Source organism: Mercurialis annua, linkage group LG2 (assembly GCF_937616625.2).
Source record: "Mercurialis annua linkage group LG2, ddMerAnnu1.2, whole genome shotgun sequence".
In the NCBI taxonomy this organism is placed as follows: Eukaryota; Viridiplantae; Streptophyta; class Magnoliopsida; order Malpighiales; family Euphorbiaceae; genus Mercurialis; species Mercurialis annua.
In genome coordinates, this window is record NC_065571.1 from 52,618,909 (window position 1) to 52,636,250 (window position 17,342).

General features: G+C 32.8%; 2 protein-coding genes across 6 annotated transcripts; one reads left to right on the forward strand and one right to left on the reverse strand.

Moving 5' to 3' along the window:
• The first annotated feature begins 2,737 nt into the window (after window positions 1–2,737).
• Window positions 2,738–10,587, forward strand: LOC126667959 (AT-rich interactive domain-containing protein 4). The gene is made up of 15 exons (XM_050361112.2): window positions 2,738–3,428; window positions 3,543–3,734; window positions 4,238–4,291; window positions 5,274–5,362; window positions 5,678–5,951; window positions 6,056–6,112; window positions 6,518–6,549; window positions 6,744–6,879; window positions 7,031–7,204; window positions 7,601–8,167; window positions 8,590–8,727; window positions 8,801–8,899; window positions 9,422–9,522; window positions 9,609–9,699; window positions 10,087–10,587. The coding sequence occupies exons 1-15, from the start codon at window positions 3,270–3,272 to the stop codon at window positions 10,180–10,182; spliced, it is 2,259 nt and encodes a 752-aa protein (XP_050217069.1). The 5' UTR covers window positions 2,738–3,269; the 3' UTR covers window positions 10,183–10,587.
• A 2,214-nt stretch (window positions 10,588–12,801) lies between these two features.
• On the reverse strand, window positions 12,802–16,734 carry LOC126670347 (uncharacterized). 5 transcript variants are annotated; one of them, XM_050364053.2, is made up of 7 exons: window positions 16,647–16,734; window positions 15,211–15,854; window positions 14,875–15,051; window positions 14,619–14,684; window positions 14,445–14,510; window positions 14,251–14,319; window positions 12,802–13,456 (listed from the first exon to the last, which is right to left on the reverse strand). In XM_050364053.2, the coding sequence occupies exons 2-7, from the start codon at window positions 15,742–15,744 to the stop codon at window positions 13,019–13,021; spliced, it is 1,350 nt and encodes a 449-aa protein (XP_050220010.1). In that variant the 5' UTR covers window positions 15,745–15,854; window positions 16,647–16,734; the 3' UTR covers window positions 12,802–13,018. The 5 variants fall into 5 exon arrangements, with proteins under 5 accessions (XP_050220010.1, XP_050220008.1, XP_050220011.1 ...); XM_050364051.2 differs by having other exon boundaries at window positions 16,587–16,669; XM_050364054.2 differs by lacking the exon at window positions 16,647–16,734 and adding an exon at window positions 16,610–16,627.
• Between the last annotated feature and the right edge of the window lie 608 nt (window positions 16,735–17,342).

Here is a 17,342-nt window from a genome sequence, read left to right on the forward strand (position 1 = left end):
GTGATAGATGTGGGCATTGTATTGAGGATGTGTTGTATGTGTTAAGGGATTGCACTCATGCAGTTGCTATTTGGACCAAGTTAGTGCCAAGGCAGGAGTGGGATGGCTTCTTTTTCCTAAACCTGAAAGAGTGGCTTACTTCCAATCTTGCTGCTGCATCAAAACTGAACAGTGCTATTGATTGGGCTCTTTGTTTTGGTGTGAGCTGTTGGGCCTTATGGGGGTGGCGTAATAGAGAATTATTTGATGATGCCTTTAAGGGGGAGGTGAACCCGATCCAGTATACTAAACATAAAGTTTTTCAGTTTAAGGAAGCCTAGAAGTTTGATGACCATTTTAATAATCGTCCGAAGAAAGAGGATAGGCTCATAGGGTGGGAGATGCCTCCTCAAGGTTGGCACAAAATTAATGCCGATGAAGCAATGAAAGGAGGATCGGGCTTGGCTGCAGCTGAGGGTCTAATCCGGAATGAAAATGGTAACTGGATTGATGGCTGGGTTGCTAATTTGGAGAAATGTTCGGCTTTGATGGCTGAACTTTGGGGTGTTTGGTACTCCCTTTGCTTAGCTTGGGAGTTGGGGATGAAAAGGATTATTATAGAAGGATTAATATGTTCTTGAGTCTTATTAGAGACATTAAAAAGTTGATTCAAGGTCAGTGGCAAGTGTGGATTCAACATATTCATCGCGAAGGTATTCGAGCAGCAGACAGGTTGGCCAACCTTGGTGTTCAACAGACTCTTGGTTATCATAGGCTTATTAATCCTCCGGATGATATGAAGGAAGTTATGGTGCAGGATAGGATAGGAGTTGTCTTTCCTATAAGGTGTATCTATTAGTTTTGGGTTAATTAATCCGTTTTTTAATCAAAAAAAAAATTCTCTTTCCCACTCTTACTCCTGAAAGTGAAATACTCTCCTCTGTTAGTGTAGGAATTTTTTTTATAGAACCCTTTAAATTTATTACGTTCTTCAAATTAACATTTAATATTTTTTAAATATCAATTATTCTCTTTAATTTTAAAAGTTTAAATATTACATTAATCTTAAATAAAATTTTCGGGACCTTTTTATTCCTTTTCTATGACTTTTTTTTCCATTTTCCATCTAATATTTTCCTTCTTCGTGTAGGGTATAGGGGACCCGAAAATCGCCACCGCCAACATCGAAAACTCTTCGCCTTCGTTGGGGATGAACTTGAATTCGTTTCAGAGGAAGATGAACAGATGAAGAACGTTCGTCTTCGTAAAACACAAACCCAATTGGGTTTGTTTTGTGACGAAGAGAGCAGTAGGAGTTGCTGTTGCGACGAAGTCTACTAACGAAAAATATAAAGAAAGGAGGTGCTGCTGGCGACGATTATGGAAGGACGTGGCCGCTAAAGGCGGTTGGTTATGAAAACATAATAAGGTTCTTCAATTTAATTATGATTGATTGGTGATAATTAGGATTAGTTAAAAATACAAGGATTTAATTCACCTTTTTTATTACGGTGATATATTTACCCGGTATCAAAAGTGAGAGTTTTTGTATCCAAATTTTCTACAATTGACTTTTTCATACTTCGTGCCAACTTGACTTGAGTGTGAATTAATCCTTTGTTCGAAAAACTATTAAGAGAAATTATTAAAATTTCTCAATATCTAAACATACTTATTTCAAGTTAAGCTTTAAAAAAATAAATCTCAAACTAATCTTGGTCAATTTCAAGGAAATAAAACTTAATCATTGTCAATTGTTTTTTTTTTTATTAAGGGAGAAGGTGCAAAAAAAATCTTAATGTTATAACATGCGTCTGTTATAAGCCCATCATGAAATTCGTATCTAAAAAATGACCATATAATCTTGAAAAATGTATAAAAAAACAGACAAAATTTGCTCTAATGTGGATTTAATTGTTGAAGAGTACATTGATCTAGCGAATCGGTTTTTTAATTTATTATATATTTTCGTAAGACGATATGCGAATTAGATAGTGCATGTTTTGGCGCAATATGCTCATTACCTTCCAGTTCATCAATATCAATTTTCTGATTACCCTGATTTCTTTTTTTAAATTTAACTGTTTCGGATTTGATATTTTAAAATGACTATAAACAAAAAGTGATATTTAATTTTCCCAAAAAAAAAAACCAATATTTAATTTATACTATTATTTTCAGAAAAAGATCCGGAAAATTTAGGAATAAAAATATTTGGAAAACAAAAAAACACAGCTACTTGGAGGTTTCCATGAAATCATAGTCTGAAGCACATCACTTCTCTTTAAAAACATAACAATTTATGTTCATGCCTATACAGACATTACTCTGTTTTGATTCTTGATGATGATGATAAATTATGATCAGATGGTACACACATCTAATTGCTCAATATTCAAAGAAAAAGAAATGTTTATGCACACTTTTAACAAGACTCTTCCTTGGTTAATTCTTTTTTGTTTATATCCAGAACTCCTAAGAACTTAAAAAGGACACTAAAAGAAGAAAAATACAGATAAACAAACACTAATTACCAACAATAATAACAGCAAATGTAAATTTGTAAAGATTAATGAAACGTTTTTTATTTTGAAAAGCTATCCAATCGAAGTCTTAACAAAAATAAAAATAAAAACTCAATTTTTTTAGTAGTTATCAAGTGGCTGGATGATATGATTTGAATTGTTTTTGGGTTATTTCAAAATAATTAAAGATATTTTAATTAATGTGTTGGGTTTTGTTTGACCCAATTGGGTTTTTAGAGGAACTGTAGTGAAAAAAAAAAACACTGACACTTTCTCTGAACAAAAGTTGATTGAATGTTGTTGTCAATTAAAACAAACATTTTAATTTCCAATTTATTAATTGGATGACTCTATTTTGTGGATGATTTTAATTTATTTACTATTTTATTTGTTTTTGTTTTTGTTTTTGGTTGGGTGTGAGAAAGATTTTTATTAGAGAAAGAAAAAAGATATGTCCTTTGCTCAGATTTCTTTATTATACACTCTTACTCCTATTTAGGGTTTCGTTTAACTTTACCCTCTCATTATTATTCTCTTTCTATACACAAATTTCTTTGATTTTGCTCAGATTTCTTGTTTTCTTCATCTGATTCTTCAATATCAGACTGTTTTCGAGGTCTGCTTGATAGAAATTGTGTTTTTTTGGCGAATTGGGATCGATTGATTTCTGAGAATTTTTAGGGTTTTGGTTTTGATTCGATTGTTGGTGGACATTGGGGATTTAATTGAATTAATTCTTGTTGAGAGGGGTCTTGGCATGTATGCATGATGTTTCATGGTCAAGGTCCTTCAAGGAATAATTGCAGTCTTCTTGCTGTTGTCTGTGGTAGTAAAACCCTTGATTATAAGCAGAAGCAGCCTCTGAACGGTGATAGTAAACCTAAATACCCTTTTCCTGAGCTTGCTTCTTCGGGGCGTCTTGAGGTATATTTTTGTAAAGTTTCAGCTTTGGTTGATTGATTTTTTAATTTTGAAGTAATGTTTTGGTTATGGAGTTTTTAGCTTATGTTTCATGTATATATTTATGTTGGAATGCAGGTCCAGGTACTTACTAGTCCGAGTACTGATGAATTCCGGCGAGTGGTTCAGTCTTCAGAGCCTAATATTGTGTACCTTCAAGGAGAATTAACTGAAGATGATGAAGAAGTGGGTTCGTTAAGATGGGGAGATGCCGACTTATCCACTTCAGAAGATTTGTGTGATTTATTTGGTTCCTCATTGCCTCAGACAGTGAGTTCTTCTTGTCGGGTTGTTAATTCGTAGTTTTGGCTTTTTATTTTCTTACTTCTATTGCTTGAAATTCATTGGCTGAAATGTCAAATGTAGTGGAATCGCCAGTGACACGCTTAAGTCGTGCAATACTTCCGAGTGATACTGTTTATTCATGTCTTTATTTAAGTTAACTCTTGAAAATGGTTGGTTTCAACTTTATAGTTTGCATACTAGTTCTTGTTTTCTAATTAGAACTATGAGCGCATTGGAAGCATAACAGCTTGTTAGAATACTAAAAGATACTCGTTTACTTGGTTGCAGTCTGTCAAGAGGCTAAATAATGTGCTTAATAATTGAAGGACTGTACATGCGTAATTGGATTTTACATTTTATTTAAATTTGAAATGAAAATTATGATTTTGTTATTTAGCTATGTATTGATGGTAGCTCATTGGTAGGCTGATTACCTTTATTGCTGTTTGCATCATTTGGACTGATATACTCCCCAAATGCTCTAACAGGTTTATTTAGAGATTCCAGACGGTGAATCATTGGCAGAGGCTCTTTACTCCAAGGTAATTTCAGTTACTGAGATGCTATATGTGCCCACTTGTATTTTTATCTGTTTTGGACTTCCATGTATATCAATTATTTTCATTCTCGAATAGTGTTATGAAGTGACATGCTAATTAGGGCATCTATAACCCAACTCTATATTGGAGCGTGGCTTCACCATGAGTAAATTAAACTTCAACCCAACTCTAAAAACCTTACTCTATTTACAGTTTGGGCCTTTGTACTTTACATGTAGAGTTTCACTATTCACATTCTCTATAAGGATCCGTTTATAATTTTCCGACGTTATAAATTATTTAGTTAATCCATTAACATTAACTTATACAATTGCATCCAATATTAAAATATATATTAAATATTTTAATTCTATAGTTTCATATTTTTTTATTATTATATTCCTTTTATTTGTGACTTATAATAAAATTAAATAATAAAAAAACCACATATCCCTTTATTATTTATATAGTATTTTTATGTAAATTTTATGAAATGTAATTTTTAATTTATTTATTAAAGTAATTTTAATATTAATTTGATTTGTTTAAGTAAATTTTAGTTACTTTGAATTGTTATAAAGTAAAATATACCTATTTAAATTTTTATTATTTTATTATATGTAAAAATTAATTGTTTTTAATTTTTGGATGAATATGTAAAAAACTTTAAATTCGGGTGAAGTTGTTAAGATATAAAGTAGTGTAGTATTTGTGATAGTAATATAAAAAGTAATATGGCGAGGGTATTACTATTAGATAGAGTTTGTGGTCGGAGAAAACTTACTTTTACTCTATTTTCATATAGAGTTATGTTATTTTAAAATAGAAATGGGTTGGAGATGACCTTATAAAGTGTTAGATGATTTTACAATTTACAGTAAGCTGAGCGGCCAAATGGCATTTTAAAGCTCTAAAGATCTGAGCATGTTGCCTATCTGATTTATTATTGTGAAAATCGCTGATCTTGGTTCTTTGCTTATGTTAGGGAGTTCCTTATGTTATATATTGGAGAAGTGCATTCACATGTTATGCAGCTGCTCACTTTCGTCAAGCTTTTCTGTCAGTGATTCAAAGGTACAACTCTCTACTTCTCTATCATAAGACATGGTATATTTTCTTTTACAACTACTGCCAATATGATGGAATAAGAGCATTGGGTAATTTTTTTTAAAGGATCTTTATCGTGAGTATTGGTATATCATATCATGGCAGGATATTGTAACAATTTGTTCTACTGACTAAGAATCGGTTTTGAGCATAAGATTTTACTACAATTGTAGGTTCATCTGAAGGTGGACTTTTTGATTAATTTATGGCAGAGAACGTGATGTTTCTCTTTAGTTACAAGCATTATTATAATAACTTTCTGTGCTTCCTTGTGCATTGCAGTTCTTGCAGCAATACTTATGATGCATTCCAATTAGCTCATGCATCTTTTAGGCTCTACTGTGTAAGAAACAACAGTGGCCTATCTTCCAGTAATCAGAAAATTAGTGGTAAGCCTGGACCAAGGTTGCTTGGAGACCCACCAAAGATTGACATCACTCTGCCTGAAGCAGATGTTCAGGATGAAGAAAGTTCTTCTGGGACTCTTCCTGCCATAAAGATATACGATGACGATGTGACCATGAGGTTTCTTGTTTGTGGAATGCCATGCACCCTGGTATGCTTGGTGTAATATATATCCCATTTCTGTCTGCAGTGTCATTATTTGGTCAATTAAATTTAGTGGTTACTACCATTAACTTGGTGTGCATTTATCTTCAGGATGCTTGCTTGTTGGGATCTTTGGAGGATGGACTAAATGCCCTTTTAAACATTGAAGTGAGTTCCATTTTAACTCTTGGCGACTTCTTAAGACATATTTTCAAATTTTGTTTTAAAAATAATGAAAGTCTAGCATATGATATTTGAAGCCAGCACTGTCTTTTTGTTTTCTATGTTCACTTGGCGTTTACTTCCATTATTTATTTCATTTATAGACTTTCTGTACCAAGTCAATGCAATTGATTGGATAAATTAACTGCACCTAAAAAATTGTGGAAGCTATTTTCTTGTTATGTCAGCATTGATTAAGTAAAATCCAGCCACAATGACCCCATTTATTTATGTCTCTACTCTCTAGTGCACTATACATGAGTTTGGCTACTTTTAATTTCTCATTTGGATTTATGTTATTCCGCTGTTGTCTTATTTCTGATTCTTGTTCGCAATGATGGTAATTGGCAGATTCGTGGCAGTAAACTTCATAGTAGGACAAGGTATTGAATGATCCTGGTTTCTTCCTTTTCCTCCTTTGATTTATTATGATTTATGTTCCCTTTTAAGTTGAGTGTTAGATAAACATGATTTGAACTATTTTCCAGTATGTAATATCTTCTCCACTGCTATAATATTTTTTTCTTTTTTATCACATTCATCACTTACATAATACACAAATCTTTTCTTTGTGCAGTGCTCCACCACCTCCACTTCAGGCAGGGGCATTTTCTCGTGGTGTAGTGACCATGCGATGTGATTTATCTACCTGTAATTCAGCTCATATATCTCTATTAGTATCTGGCAGTGCACAGGCTTGTTTCAATGATCAGGCAAGTAGAAAAATTCTTTCGAAAGAGTTTTTAGTTTTTTGCTTGCCTGTTGGTCTACATTATTGTACGCTTTTGGCACTTCTTTATCTTCGTCATAGTTTATATCCTTATTTCCGATGTTTTCTTAAATGCTCGGGGTTTATTGTTTCAGCTTTTGGAGAATCATATCAAGAATGAGCTTATTGAGAATAGTCAGCTAGTCCAAGCATTGCCTAGCTCCGACGAGAACACGTTGCCGCCATCTGAGCCTCGGAAGTCGGCATCTATAGGATGTGGGGCAAGTGTTTTTGAAGTTTGCCTGAAGGTTCCTACATGGGCTTCACAGGTGAAATTCTCTCAACCTGCCTATTCATTGCTGAAGTTGTGCATAACTATAGTAACTATTAAATGTTCCCTGTTTCCCGCCAGTTGCTAGGCAGCTTGTTTTACTTCTTAATTCCACATTTGAGGACAATGCATAACTGATGACTAAGGAGAAGAGGTTGCACTGACCTATTACCATTTGCCTCTTCGAAAGGGTTTTAATTTTTCTGATGTAGATATTAGAGAGATCTGTAAAAACAGCAAGTGCTTGTTTGAGAGGAAATTAATATGAGCATTATTATGTAGAGATTTTTAATTGATTAGAGGCACCGAACAATTTTAACTGAGGGGTTATCTTATACCTTAAGAAATGCATAAGAAACTGAACTATTCTTTGCCTTATGGATTGTTATTGTAGGTCTTGCGGCAACTAGCTCCAGATGTTTCTTACCGCAGCTTAGTTATGCTGGGAATTGCTAGTATTCAAGGATTATCTGTGGCTTCTTTTGAAAAAGAAGACGCACAACGCCTCCTTTTCTTTTGTGTAAAGCAAGGGAAAGAGATCTGTTCAAACAACTCTATTCAGACTAAGCCTCCTAGCTGGTTAGTTCCGCCTGCACCTTGTCGAAAAAGATCTGAACCTTGCAGAGAAACTAAACCATTCAATTCCTTGGGTATTGGACGTGTTAATGGAAGAATTGTAAAACAGAAGGTCAATGTTGCTGCAATGAGGCCAATCCCTCACACCAGGCATCATAAGATGATGCCTTTTTCTGGATTTGCTGAGGGTGAAAGATTTGATGGTGAGCAAGGGAAGCCTAGCTTGCCAGTTGCTCCTGCAAAGCATGGTGTAGCTGGCCCAGCTCCCATCTCACACCGGAAAACTTTGTCGAGTTCCTATCAGGCTCAACAAATTATTTCTCTAAATCCATTACCCCTGAAGAAACATGGTTGTGGCAGAGCACCTATACAAGCTTGCGTAGAGGTAAAATTCACTTTCTATTTTTCTAATTGCAATGTTCTTTAATGTTGCACCCTTAACTCTTTGAAACGGAGGACAATCTTTTCTATATGAACATTTACATTTGGACTGGTTTCATTTTGGCATTAACTTGTTGGTTGAAAGCTTCTGCTTCTTTTTTCAACATCCTAGATGTAAATTTTTGTGTTTCGTTGTATATGACACAATCTTCTGTTTACACTTCAATTTGACTTCACAACTAAATTACCTGTTGAAATAGTAAACAGATTTTGTGACCATGCCCATGCGAAAGCGGATGCTAACATATCTCTGACTTTGATAGTTGCAACTCTTTTTAAACAACGCTGCTTATTGAATAGGACTTTTTGGCATCTCATCATGTTTCCTTTTCTAACATTCAACAAAAATGCTATTCTATTTGGCAGGAAGAATTTTTGAGGGATGTGATGCAGTTCCTTGTCCTTCGTGGTCACAGTCGCCTGGTGCCTCAAGGTGGACTGGCAGAGTTTCCTGACGCCATTCTTAATGCTAAACGCCTTGACCTTTTCAATTTGTATAGAGAGGTAAGCATTTTAATGGGCTAGCTACGAGTGAAATTTGCAATGATTTTTTTAAAAGAAGTAAACTGGTTCTCAGGTTGTTTCAAGAGGAGGTTTCCATGTTGGGAATGGCATCAACTGGAAAGGACAGGTTTTCTCCAAGATGCGGAATCATACATTGACCAATAGAATGACTGTAAGACTCCTTATTTTTAATTATTTGTATTTTCAATTTATTAATCTAGTTTTAAGAGTTCTGAAATTTCTTCTTGGAAATGCTCTAGCAATTGTCGTTTTCCCCTTGTATTTCCTTTGTCATTTTTGGAATATTTTTCCACTTTTCGAGAAAAAAATATATCAAGTGATGGGATGGCATTAATTGTAGTTAAGTGTAAATAATCAAAATATTATTGGCGCTGATCAGTGTTAAATATCCGCTGAATGATGAGTTGGCGTTATAAAGTGAAGGGTTGACAATGTTGGGTCTGATTAATTATGTTGGTGCATTTGGGTAGCCCACTTTTGGTTTACATATTTGCTTTTTTCCTTGCAATTATATTTACCAAGTGTGTCAATAATTGCTGCTTTAGTACTATGAATACTAAATATTGAAAATTTTACCAACATTAAATTATGTTCTACTACAACAATTTCTCTGCTATCATGTCTACAATTCTTGAATAATTCAATTTTTAATGTGTTCTCAATGATTTTGTAGGGGGTTGGAAATACATTGAAAAGACATTACGAAACTTACCTTCTAGAATATGAATTAGCTCACGATGACGTAGATGGAGAATGCTGCTTGTTGTGCCACAGGTCTCTCTTTCTGTCTCTCTCTCTTTCTATATGTATGTATCTTCAAGAAAGTACATAATGCTAACACAATTGTTCATGTTGTGCAGTAGTGCAGCTGGTGATTGGGTGAACTGTGGAATTTGTGGCGAATGGGCTCACTTTGGTTGTGATAGGAGGCAGGGGCTCGGTGCCTTTAAGGTACATTAGTCTTGATCTAGCATTTGTCATATGGTTTACTTGATCTACTATTTTTTTTATGTACTTGAAGCTTGTCAATTTGTTAGCAAAATGTGCAATTTTCCGCTTATACAATTCTGAGTTTTATCTATGTTAAATCTGACTTTAGCAATTGTGAAGTATTTAATAAGCAATAGCAAGGACATCTTATGTTTAGCTGCTTGTGCAATTGTGTATTCTTGCCACTGTTCCATTCTTGAAAGTGTTCTAGAAGGGAGAAGATTTGCTACTATATATATATATATATTACTTAAAATAAATTGATAAATGTTTCAGAATTTGCAACTTTATGCTTTATTTCCATTCCCTCAACGATCATTTGCGTGAGATTTATTTGTTGTGTGACAGGATTATGCTAAGACGGACGGGCTGGAGTACATATGTCCGCACTGCAGCGTTGCAAATTTCAGAAAGAAATCTCAGAAAACATCAAATGGATATTAACAAGCCCCGAGGCTGATAATTCAGAAAGAAAAATCAGAACAGAAAATGGATACTAGCGCTTCGAGGCGGATAATTCAGAAAGAGATCTCAGGAAACAGCAAATGGATATTAACAAGCCTTGAGGGCATCTTACTGATTGATTTTCTTTAGTTTCATTTCTTCAATTCCTATAATATTCATATATAAATGCACAAGAAAAGTAGGAATGTAATTAGTGTATTGTATCGTAATCCATCCCCATTGTTGTTTCCATAATAGATTAGGCCATTTTACATGGCCCTCCAATTTTCCCCCTACATATATATATATATGTCCTGTACTCTGGGAAGAGCCTTCTCTTAGGAAGAGTAATTGTAGAATATTATTTTCTTAAATTAATTTAAATTCGTGAGGTAGTTATCTTAATTGATTATATGAAAATTTTGTATATATGATGAATGTCCTGTAAGGTCTATTTACTTTTTAAATACGTGAGGTTCTAATTCTTTTATTTTTCAAATTGAAATTCAATTTGAAATCCAAGTCAAACATGAAAATTTAAATTCCACATTTAGCCTAAATGATAGTACGAGTACAATTATACTGAAAGAAAACGACATCAAATTTACAACGACATTGGCTAAATACCTACAATAATTGCCGTATCCTAAACAAAAAGCAAAATAAGTAAACTAAACGACATAATGGGTTAAATGCTTGCATTGTGTATATGCAAGACTCAATGAGTTAAGACAAACAATGCCGCCTAACAAGTCAAACAATATCAAAAAGTAACATGTTTGCTACTTATATGTTTTCAAAGTTATACCTTAAATCCTTAAATAGTTTTCATGTTCAATTACTTTTAAAAATTAATTAATTTGATAAATTATAATATCTTATTAAATTATTAAACACATGTAGTGTTTTGAAAGTTATGCGGAGGTCCTTAAATATTTTTAATTTTTACCTATTTTTAAAAAGAATAATTAAATTGATAAATAATAATATCTTATTAAATTATTGAAATACATGTGTTTTTCTACTACAGTATAGAAAAATAATTTCTTATATGATTATTTTATTTTATTAATTATGAATAAAAAAATTACTATAATAGATCAAAAATTATAAAATATTAAATGTTTTTTTATTAAAGATATTTACATATGCGTACTTTTATGTTTTTAATAAACTTTAACATACTACACTATATAAAATTAAAATTAAAACTAAAACTCTATATATGTAAATTTTTAGGTCAAGAATGACAAAATGAGCTCCTAATTTGAAAATTTCAACTACAAATACAAAATATAATTAAATATAATAAAGTTGTGCGAGTATAAATGATAATTTTTTAAAGAAAAACAAAATAATTCTAGCAAGTTACGATCTTTAGTTGTTTTTATTCATGTTTATATTTGGCCTAATAGTAAAGTAAATCAAAATTTTACAAGTTGTTGTATTATTATTTAAATTAATTTTTACAATTATAGTCTAATTTCATTATTTTGTTAAAAATTTAGCCAATATTTTTTTAATTGATTTGATTGTTCCAATTATAATTTCAATTTGGGTTATAAATTCTCATCATATTAAAAATGGAAGCGAAAAAATAAAATTACAGTCAGAATAAGAAATATTATCATAAACTAAAGTTTTATTAAAAAAAATTGTATGTTTTGTATTTTTTTTGTGAATCTCTGTTAGTGTCCAAAATAATTCAATGATACCATTCTATAAAATATAGTTATTAATTTATATATAACAAGAATTAAAAATATTAAATACTACAATTAAAATATTTGTATGTTTTTCTATGCAGGTAAAAAAATTAAATAATTAAGTAAAATGCTTTCCTACATAGTAATATGTAAAAAAACTATTACAAAAAAAATCAATATCATTATAAACGCATTAAATAAATTATTATAATCAAATATTAATTTCTTTTATTAAAAAAGTATGAACTTTTTATATATTATTAACAAATTGTATCACCAATTATTTTCACTACAAATTACTCTAAATTAATGATAATTTCATATTAGTTTTGCGTATTTTAATTTACTTTATTATTTGTAATTCAATATTAATGTTACTTTTTTTAATACAATTATAAAACCCTTATTTAGATACATTGTCATATCTTTATTTCTGAATGAAAATACTCCCTCCGTCCTATTTAAGAAGGGACATATCCCATTTTTATTTGTCCCACTTAAGAAGGTTATATCATGTTTTTTGTGCCAATTTATATGAATTTTCCTTTTCTACCCCCATTTCTCTTTCCATAATTAATGACTATTAGCCTATACACAAAATACAACACTATCATAAATAGAGGTAAAATAAGAAAACACTATAATAATTAATGCTTTCTTAATATATGTGAAAAAGTCATTTATCCCTTCTTAAACGGGACGGAGGGAGCAGTATTAAGAAGCTAAGAGAGAAGGCAACACATGATTATATCTAAATAAAATAATATAACTTCAAAAATTAATAATGTGTAATAAAAAAATTGAAACACTTACAATTTTTTATACTTCAGATAATACTAATAATTTTATTAATAATAAAATGCCAAAGCAACGCTTGGCCATTTTGCTAGTATGAGTTAAAATAATCTAATCATTTGGGAGACGAAGAAATGCATGTGCATTTGTACGTCTGGTGGCATATATTTTCAAAAATGCAAAACTCATTTTTACTTTCGACAATGAAACACTTGAGCAACAAAGAAGAAATGCCTCTACGTAATTCTATGAGTCATTGCCTATCTACCTCAACATAGTTTCAGAAACTGGTGTAATTAACTTATCGTCATCTCGGGTTTCAGTTTTCCACAAAACTAATTCTTCACATCTTCTAGCTTGATAATCCCACTGCAAGCATTAGCTCCTACTCTGCCTTTGCCGCTGAGCTGCTCAGTCATAATATCACGGTCATATAACATTTGACCGGCTTCAATGCCAGAAAAGCTGCAGCTGCTACTGCTGCTGCTGCTGCGGCTGCGACCATTACAGTGAACAAGATCGTTGTTGAAGCTAAATTTCTTTGTCTCATCAGAACCTGTGGTACATGATAATGATGCCTTTCCATAGGGTATCGCGGCAGCAAGAGCTGTTGGCATGAGGCAGATGCCTTTACCTTGAAGATATTGTATGGCTGTAGTCATATCCGATTCCATGAGCTTCAAAACTTCTTGCTCAAGGGCAATTTGGTCTGGAGACGGAGAAATGTCAGTCGCCAGATTAGCAGATGGCGAGAAAGACAGCCTTTTGGAACCCTGAAAAAAAGGATGTCGGAGAAGTTAAAATCTCACCTTAGGCCCGCCCACATTGTCTATTGAGATGATTTTGTGCAGATACTTGATTCAACGTAATCTATTTCCACTAAATGTTTATTTCGACTCTCCAACTTGAGAACAAAAGATTAAAAGAGTCAAGTCTGTGGTTTTAGAAAAAAAGAACCCCTTAAATTGTCAATTTTGGATGTTATCACCTTTGACCATCAAGATTGGCGTCATATTGACGACATATTAGGGTGTAACTGACCCAAAATTGACAATTTAAAAGTTTTTTCCCCAAAACTGCAAACTTTAATAACTCCTCTGATCTTTGGTCCCAAGTTGGAGAGTTGAAATGAATTCTTATTAATTTATGTTCAACCATGTACTAAACGAATATGCCAACCAAATTTAAGTTCTTACATCTTTTTTAAATTTAAATATCAATTTGCCCCTTGAACTTGCACGCAATAGGCAATTAGTACCATTTTGTTTCAATTAATCTATTGAATTGCCAACTTTAATCAATTAGACCAAAGGTATCAATTTTGAAACTCTTGTAAGGGACTAATTGATAAATTAAATCATTAATTGACAGAAATTTGAGCTAATTGACAGAAATTTGAGCTAATTGATAAAGACTAATTGACAAAAAGATTATTTTGGTGTTAATTTCCCATCGCGTGAAAGTTTACGGAATAAATTGATATTTAAGACAAATTTCGGAGCACAAGAAACTGTAGATTATTTGGCAGATTACTTGCTTTCAATTTTAAAAGAGATACAAAAAGTACCTCAGGTTGACCATCTGTGAGGTTAGGAATGACAGCTCCGGCTGCTCCGACCCTGCTCATGCTAAGAACCTGCATTATTATTTTTTATGTTAGCACTAGCATCTCACTTTTAGATTATAAAATTTTGCGGTAAAATTAATCCTATAAGATCCACTGAGACGATTGTTCAGGATTTCGGTGAACAGTTTGTATACCTTCACTTGAAGCTGAAGATATTTGACATAGTCTATGATCTCATCCAGCATAGACGCTTTGTCGACCTGCAAACCAATGTTTAAAGTGATCAACAAAAGCAGAATTGTCTTGTAAAAGGTGTCACCTTCTTAAGGACGTAAATAAAATTACATACAGCAAAACAAAGATGATACCTTGCTAGAATTAGGCACAAGTTCTTGCAGATTCTTCATTCTTTCAGCAATCTTTTCCCTCCGAAGCTGTAAGTGTATGTTTTCACAAAATATTATATAGTCGAACATTGCTATCCATAAATTTGCAGAAAACTCGGTTTCTTTCGGGTTGTGACATGTAAAGTCAACCCCAACATGTAGCAATGTGAAGTCCATCATTCAAACAGCATACAAAGAAATAACTTGTGATTGAAAAAAAAAAATGGAAATGACTAACCCTTTCAGCGATACTGTGTGGATCAGTGGCTTGGCCACGTCGTGCTCTTACACGGGGCTTTCCCGTTCCGTGGCAGCCGCCAGCTGGAGCAACTGAAGGAGTCTGCAGTTCAAATTTTGTCATATTGGAGCCAGCTGAGAAAGAAGACGACGGATAACTACGCAAAGTTTCCTCATCCTGCAACATTATGCGCAAACAGTATATCAAAACTAATAAAACTTAAGACTTCAGATAAGTTATTTAAAAATCGCTGGGTAAAACGCCATCGTAAATGATTCTGGGTATCGGAACATTTCACGATTCCACATATTTTATAACATTTCCGACATAACCTACCTTCAAGGGAACTGATTGAGACAGTTTATCAAGTTGCAGAAATTGATCCATGCTTACGTATCTTTTTCCCATGTAGTCCATATCGCAATTTCCTTCTTGAAGGTCAAATTGTTGAGTTGAGACTTGTCCCATCCCAGCAGATAAAGAACAAACACTCTCATACGATGCTGAAGCCCATGATTGTGGCATTGATGATAGACTTTGCATATCGTTGAAGGACCTCTGGTATTCAAATCGTTCATTACCATTGAGTCCAAGGCGTTTTGCCTCGTTAAAGGAAGAAGACAATGCCATCTCATCAAGCTCCGGAAGAGCTATGTCATACTGCAGGCCCATATTTTCCATTTTTAAGCTGCCATTTGTCACCGGGGACACTTTATCATTGCGGTTTTGACCTTCTCCAGAAATTAAACAATTGTCAACAACATAATTTGACTCACTATCAATTTCACTATAGCCCCAACACGATCTTTCCTTCACATCTCCATTTGCCCATGACGAGGAAGGGAAAAGATGATCAATATACTCATCCATCAATATCACTTTACGATCAAGAGCGCTACTGATTTTCACAATTACTCAGCTTCCCTACAGCAAAACCTCGGCTTGTTCCTCTTTATGAAAGTGACATCATTTACGGAGTACTGCAAACAATAATAAGCAATACATGTTAAGTCAGTATTTCTTTGCATAACAAGAAAGTAAATGCTACAATCAAATCTTTAACTAGCATCTTCAAGAAGCAAATTACACAGCTGATTCACGACATGGCCGCAAAATACCAGGTGGGATCAAATATTCAGAGCAGAAACAAATCTCAAAATGATTTTATTCTGCGAAAAACCTCCAAAATCATTTAATTGAATATCTCCATAAAGACTCCAGACAGAGGAAATAATAAACATAACTCCAAACAGACTCCAAATATCAATTTGTGCAAAGTAAAACCTCAAACAAAGAATCATTTCAAAAACATACATGATTTCTTATACTTATTCTCATATTATTTCCATAGCTAAACTGAGCTGTGTCATGACTTGCAGAAGCATATATAAACTTCAGTAAATCACTGAAACAAGAAAAATCAGACATCATACACATAAACATACAAAAAGATCAAAACTTTTTCCCATTTAACCAAAAATGAACCCTCCAAAATCATTTTCACAGCATTCTGATCATCAGGGCCTAGCTAATATCAGTCAAATTAGCCCATCAAATAAAACAGTCTTTAAACAAATTATTAAAAAGAAATAAAGCATTTCAAAATCAATAAAAAACTGCCCAGCTAGCTAGCAATACAAAACTACAGAACACCATGAATAAAGTGCATGCAAATGGATCAAACACTAAAATCTAGAGAGAGAAGCAGTTACATATATAGAGAGAGAAACAGTACTGTAAATAAACTCTTTAACTCGGCATTATTAGCTTACTTTTTTTTATTCTTTTATTAAAATTTCACTCACTATCAGCAAGAACTGAAGAAAATAAAATAAGCAAACAAAAAAGCAGTTGAGCTTTTTGACAATGAAACTGCTCTTTTTAATTATTTTTTTATTTTTTAATTGATTTATTTTATGTGCACGTGGCAATTGTACATTGACCCAGGTAAGCGTGATTCTGTTTCTTCATGGCTGCTTTTTTTTCGCTCCCACGTTTTTCTTCATCGTTAGGCGAAACGTTTCTGTTATTCCGTTTATGAACGTTAAGAAGTGTGGGCATTATTGTCATTTAAGATTTGATACGTTATTAATCAGCCGGATGAGCCGGCGAAGTTTTCAATTCTTTTCGCAATTAGCGGTTGTACTTATAGTAATGTAATGACGCATATAACCTCACTACATATCAAGTGATCTTTGCGTCTAGGGAGATTTAAGTAATTTAAGGCATTAACAATTAAATTATGATTACCTCAATAAGAAAAATGATTATTTCTTAGTGTTAATCTATATTATAATCATGAAACTAGTAAACACCGGGCAGTAAATTATCAAATCATGGGTTCATTTTCTCATACAGATTCTAATTATAAAAAAAAAGGGTTAGTTCAACAAAATAATAGATAATACAAGCAAATCATAAATAAAATTATTCATTAATCTTATCTTAATATGAACTTTTTTTTTGAT

Excerpts from the sequence above, each read along its gene's own strand:
- LOC126667959 (XM_050361112.2), top strand. The coding sequence starts at position 3,270 with ATGATGTTTCATGGTCAAGGTCCTTCAAGGAATAATTGCAGTCTTCTT. Across the intron at positions 5,363-5,677 it reads TTTCTGTCAGTGATTCAAAG|TTCTTGCAGCAATACTTATG; the intron begins GTACAACTCTCT and ends TGTGCATTGCAG. Across the intron at positions 9,523-9,608 it reads TGCTGCTTGTTGTGCCACAG|TAGTGCAGCTGGTGATTGGG; the intron begins GTCTCTCTTTCT and ends CATGTTGTGCAG.
- LOC126670347 (XM_050364053.2), bottom strand. The coding sequence starts at position 15,744 with ATGGATGAGTATATTGATCATCTTTTCCCTTCCTCGTCATGGGCAAAT. Across the intron at positions 15,052-15,210 it reads CTCAATCAGTTCCCTTGAAG|GATGAGGAAACTTTGCGTAG; the intron begins GTAGGTTATGTC and ends ATAATGTTGCAG. Across the intron at positions 14,320-14,444 it reads ATCTTCAGCTTCAAGTGAAG|GTTCTTAGCATGAGCAGGGT; the intron begins GTATACAAACTG and ends ATAATAATGCAG.